At 39.1% G+C, this 6,000-nt stretch overlaps 1 protein-coding gene across 1 annotated transcript; it reads left to right on the plus strand.

Moving 5' to 3' along the window:
• Positions 1-1,626: 1,626 nt before the first annotated feature.
• On the plus strand, positions 1,627-5,032 carry LOC127183285 (tripartite motif-containing protein 16-like). The gene is made up of 6 exons (XM_051139226.1): positions 1,627-2,254; positions 2,582-2,677; positions 2,777-3,010; positions 3,837-3,996; positions 4,137-4,184; positions 4,416-5,032. The coding sequence occupies exons 1-6, from the start codon at positions 1,676-1,678 to the stop codon at positions 4,889-4,891; spliced, it is 1,593 nt and encodes a 530-aa protein (XP_050995183.1). The 5' UTR covers positions 1,627-1,675; the 3' UTR covers positions 4,892-5,032.
• The last annotated feature ends 968 nt before the right edge of the window (positions 5,033-6,000 follow it).

The raw sequence follows: 6,000 nt of genomic DNA on the forward strand, positions 1-6,000 counted from the left end.
TGAATTCATTATTAATTTAACAACGTTTAAATCATTAACTGCTTCAAAATGCATGCTGTTAATGAAATCATTGTTGAAACATTTGCAGTTAGCTTATTGTATGAATTAAAACAATTAAACAACATAATTACATAAACAGTAAATACAGGGTGAATTAAGGTATATGTGTATACAAAGCATAAATCTTCATTCAGATTTCAGAAAGTCATTTGTAATATATACGTTGAGGATCTCGACCATCTGATGTTTATCATGTTCATCTGATGTTCACCACTGTGATGAATATGATACGTAACTATTTAATTTGCAGGGGAAATTCACATTAAATAAGCATTGACACACATAGGATGTTTGTGTTGTACAGGAATACTTTAGATATAAAAACACTGATTCTGCTAGACATTTGTCAGTACTGAGGTTTTTGAAGCGGTTCAACTTAAAGGTGAGCTATTATGCCCTTTTTTACAAGATGTAAAATAAGTCTTTGATGTCTCCAGAGTGTGTATGACAAGTTTTGGTTCAAAATACCTGACAGATCATTTTTTTATAGCTTGTTAAAATTACCACTTTTGGGGTATGAGCCAAATCGTGACGTTTTTGTGTTTGTCCCTTTAAATGCAAATGAGCTGGTGCTCCCGCCCGCTTTTCAGAAGTGGGCGGAGCTTCAAGAGCCAACAAAAATAAAACAGCACAATCTCACACACTGAAAATGTCAGAAACTCTCAGTAGTGGTGTTCAGACTCATATGTTTAAAGCGGAATCGGTTTAAAAGTCACTCATCTGATTGTACTGTGCATAATAAATACGCGCTTGTGAATTACATAGACCGGGAGCACAGCGTGATAAAAATAAGGACATAGCTGGTCTCATGGTGTCATTGTGTGCTATCACAAACTGTATAAGTCCCACTTGTGATTATGAGCTCAAAACAGACTGAACTGTTTTGCCCCTGTTTGCTCTGTTTTGGTTTTACTGTGTTTTCTGTCAGTGTCTCCCATTGCTGAGATTTTCTCTTGTGATTTTATTAATAAAATGCTGCTTGTATCCTTCTCTTTCTTGCTTCTGAAACACTCAAGTCCCAGGTATACTTCACTTTCCACATTCAGTAAACTCAAATGAGGATAAATGTGGATGGATAAGTTCGGTAAATGCGCAGTATCATCTAGTAGACTCGTTCTGTCTCAACATTCTCCTCACGCCTGTGCTGTTGTACGTGTAACAAAAATTGGGCTGCAAGCAGACAGTGTGCACAGACATACACAGACACTTCTGATGATGAAAATTATGTCACACGGACGTCACAAAACGCAGACAGCTGAAGTATACTTTGGGCTTCAGTGTTACAGCAGTATTACTGCAGTTTTTAAGGCTGTTCTTTAAGGTCCTGCTTCTCTGTAACTTGTATGCTTTGAGAGTTTGTCTGAGACTGACATCTAGTAAACATTTCATTATCAGAGTTCTTCACGTTTACTTTAAATAACAGACAGGTGTGTTAAAACTGAACCCTACAGAGGCAGGAATGAGGAATCTGCTTTACAGACTCACAGACACAACTGTTTTACACACGTTACTCAAACACAGATCCAGGAAACAGGAATCACATGAGTTCAGGGAAAGAGAAACTGAAGTGTAGTTGAGCTGTTGTGTGTTTGTGTCTCTGTATTCATGCAGTAAAATGGCAGAAGCCAGAATTTCAGTGGATCAGAATGAGTTCTCGTGTCCAGTGTGTCTGGATCTCCTGAAGGATCCAGTGGCCATTCCCTGTGGACACAGTTACTGTAAGATCTGTATTACAGACTGCTGGGATCAGGAGGATCAGATGAGAGTCTACAGCTGCCCTCAGTGCAGACAGACCTTCAGAACAAGACCTGCTTTAGCTAGAAACACCATCTTGGCTGAAATGGTGGAGAAACTGAAGAAGACCAAACTTCCTGCTGACTGTTACGCTGGAGCTGGAGATGTGCAGTGTGACGTCTGTACTGGAACAAAATACAAAGCCGTCAAGTCCTGTCTGGTGTGTCTGAACTCTTACTGTCAGAATCACCTTGAACAACATGAGAGTTTGTTTAAAGGAAAGAGACACAAAGTGACTGATGCCACTGGACGACTGCAGGAGATGATCTGCCAGACACATGAGAAGATCCTTGAGGTTTTCTGTCGCACTGATCAGAAATGTATATGTGTGCTGTGTACGATGGACGAACATAAAAACCACGACACTGTATCAGCTGCAGCACAGAGGACAGAGAAACAGGTATTTAAAACTAACAATCAAGTTAATATTCAGTGCAGTGATCCAATAGTCTGTTTTCTGTGTAAAGCCGCAGCTTAATAACACAGAACACAGAAAAACTGTCAGTGTGAAACTCTACGTCTGAGTCAGTTTCACTTTTATAATAATTACACATGCAGCGTGAAGCATTTCTTATCCTTGATGATAATTAGATGATTGTACCGATCATCACTTCTGGAGTTTTAATCATTAGTTATCAGCTCCACTTTTACTGGATTCATCTGTTCTCATGATGATTTAGTGTCAGTAGTTTTCTGTGACATTCGCTATCATCCGTTTGTCCTGCAGAAGCAGCTGAAGGAGACGCAGAAGACGTTCCAGCAGAGAATCCAGCAGAGAGAGAAAGATCTTCAGCAGCTGAGAGAGGCTGTGGAGTCTCATAAGGTGAGTCTGGAGAAGAAGAGAAGTTTGTCTCAGTCTCAGTTCAGACTCTCTTGTCTCTTTCAGTCCCACTGAAGCCTGAATCACTGTGTGTCCTAACAGCGCTCTGCACAGACAGCAGTGGAGGACAGTGAGAGGATCTTTACTGAGCTCATCCGCTCCATTGAGAGAAGCCGCTCTGAGCTGATACGGCTGATCAGAGATCAGGAAAAGCGAGCGGTGAGTCGAGCTGAAGGACGACTGGAGCGACTGGAGCAGGAGATCAATGATCTGAGGAGGAGAGACGCTGAGCTGGAGCAGCTTTCACACACACAGGATCACATCCAGTTCCTGCAGGTAACACAGATCTAGAAGAACACCATCATAGTGGACTTGAGACACATCCTGCTGTGACAGGAGACTCACAGAGAAACATTTCATCAGTGTCTTATTATATAATCATCAGTCAGACTCGTCTGATCATCTTCTTCTGAAAGAGACGCCACTTACAAATGGCTTTCAGCTCTGGAAATCTCTTAGGAATCATTTCTCTCTGCTTTTTCTTCTGGAAGATATAATTATCTGTCAAACACCACTAGCGCCACCAACAGTTCAAAACTTCACACATTTCAGTATTTACCTCATTTTTCCTTTTGATTTATGATGTCATTCTGAGTAATAGCCATTTTAATTGGATCAGATGATCTTTAGACCTGACAAAACTGATTTTTATTTGTCTGTAACACATGAATTTATTGTATTGGTTTGTTTAGAAACCCAAACCAAACCTGTCATGTCTTAAGGGTCTTTGTGAAGTTTCAGTGTCTCCAAAGTTATAAATAATGGTCAATCTAATCATAGAATTTGAGCTGCTGTTCCTGAGCAAATCTACTCAACCCTACAATGAGACTCCATTGATGTGTTTGAGCTGTAAGATGGACATTTATGTTCTTAGCAGATGTTTTATCATACAAACTATTTCCTAGAAAGTTCACGTAGAGTGTAAGTGACAAATACTAGAATCTGTAGCTCTAATGTGATATAATGAATATGAGAAGAATGAAGCTGATGCTGTGAAAGTGCTGGATTGAGTTACTAAAGATCAGTCGAGTCAAATCTGATGTTGGTGCAGGTTATTGGGTGAAGTGTGGAGCTGATGAGTTTTGATTTCTGTTTTCTGTAGAGTTTCCAGTCTCTCTCAGCACCTCCTGAATCTACAGACAGAAATTATGATTTCTTCAGTTCTTTTGTCTCTTTTGATGATCTGAGAGAATCTGTCCATCAGCTGAAAGACAAACTGGAGGATTTCTGCAAAGAGGAGCTCAAGAAGATCTCAAACAGAGGTAAAGTCCTGGAGATTCATCTGCTCTCAGAAACGAGTCCATCATCATCTCATATCATGGAGAACATCATATTAGAAATGTGTTAGGAATGGATGCAGGATCATGAGAATCACACTGTTCATGTCTGTTGATTTCCACAGTCACATTCAACAACATTGTTCCCAGGACCAGGAACGACTTCCTACAATGTAAGTCAGTAAGAAAACAAGCAGAAAAACTCACTGAGTGTGTTCATGTTCTTCCTGTAGAAGGTGAAAGAATATATATTTTATAATTGATGATGTAAATGATGATTTGCACAGGATATCTGCTCATCTGTACTGACACACTGATGATACACTGAACATGAAGAGTTCAGCTACATGAAAACATCAAACAGATTCATAATTCCTGATTCTGATGTGTTTTATCTCCATCAGATTCCCATCAGCTCACTCTGGATCTGAACACACTGAATAAACTCCTCTGTCTGTCTGAGAACAACAAGGTGATCACTGACACTGACACAGATCAGTCGTATCCTGATCATCCAGACAGATTTCAGTATTATTCTCAGGTGTTGTGTAGAGAGAGTGTGTGTGGACGCTGTTACTGGGAGCTGCAATGGAGTGGAGATTATGTGGGAATATCAGTGTCATATAAGAGCATCAGCAGGAAGGGACGGGGTAATGACTGTGGGTTTGGATTTAATGATCAGTCCTGGAGTTTACGCTGCTCTCTTTCCATATACTCATTCATGCACAATAACACAGAGACTGTTCTCCCTGTGAAGCCCATCAGCAGTAGAATAGGAGTGTTTGTGGATCACAGTGCAGGAACTCTGTCCTTCTACAGCGTCTCTGACACAATGAGCCTCATCCACACAGTCCAGACCACATTCACTCAGCCGCTCTAACCTGGGTTTTGGATTAGTTATAATAAATCATCAGTGAAACTGTGTTGATGAGTCATAATATATATTATTATTATGTAAAATAATTGCACACAGTTAATAAATCATTGTCATTATTCACCTTATGTAGCCCCAGACCTTTCCAGAATTTGTGTTCTTCTGTCTTCCACTGTTTTAAAACATGCATTTCATGTCATTCTAGGAAAATAGCCCTGAACTTTCTGAACTTCATTTGTCACCCCAATTTAAAAAAATTCTTAATGTGCTAAAAATAGTTTAGCATGGCATTAAAAAATAAACTACTACTTTCACATTTGTTTGGGGGTGTGTGTGTGTGTGTGTGTATGTATATACATGTGAGTGATTGTGTGTGTGACAGGAGTAGTGCAATGTGGTTACTGATACACACACGCACACACACACACACTCATCTGACCTACATGAGGACGAGAGCAGCAAACCATCACAGGAATGAGCCGCAGGTGTGTGAGAGCAGCTGAAAATCATAATGTTAATGTTTATAATATCGTAATATCTTCTTCGGTTACACTTTATTTTGATAGTCCACTTTAGATATTCTACTAACAGTAAGTAACTTTGCAACTACATGTCAACTAGTCATTAGAGTATTAGTAGACTGTCCACTTAATATCTTCTAACACTCTTCTAAACTTTGCAAGTATATGTCAACTTATTCTACTAACCCTAAACCTAACCTAACAGTCTGCTCCAAGAGTTAGTAGACATGTAGTTGCAAATTAATGAGAATTAGTTGACATGTAGTTACTTATAGTTAGTAGAGTGTCTGAAGTGGACTATCAAAATAAAGTGTAATCACTTCGTACCTTATAGTCACATTTATGAGATTAGAGGTGGATGATAATTGATTTACATTTGTGATAATATAAACAATAAAGCAGTTGAGATTTGCTGTACTTATATATCCAACTTTATATAAAGAGCTGGATGATAAACTAGTTCATTTATGTAACAAAATAACAAATCAGGCACTTGAGATTTGCTAAATATCATGTATAAATGAGTTTCTGTTATTCTGATCTGAACTCACTCTGGATTCACTCACTGTTTCTGCACTGTAAAACCCAATATTT

The sequence above is a fragment of the Labeo rohita genome, chromosome 2, assembly GCF_022985175.1.
Source record: "Labeo rohita strain BAU-BD-2019 chromosome 2, IGBB_LRoh.1.0, whole genome shotgun sequence".
NCBI classification, from domain to species: Eukaryota; Metazoa; Chordata; class Actinopteri; order Cypriniformes; family Cyprinidae; genus Labeo; species Labeo rohita.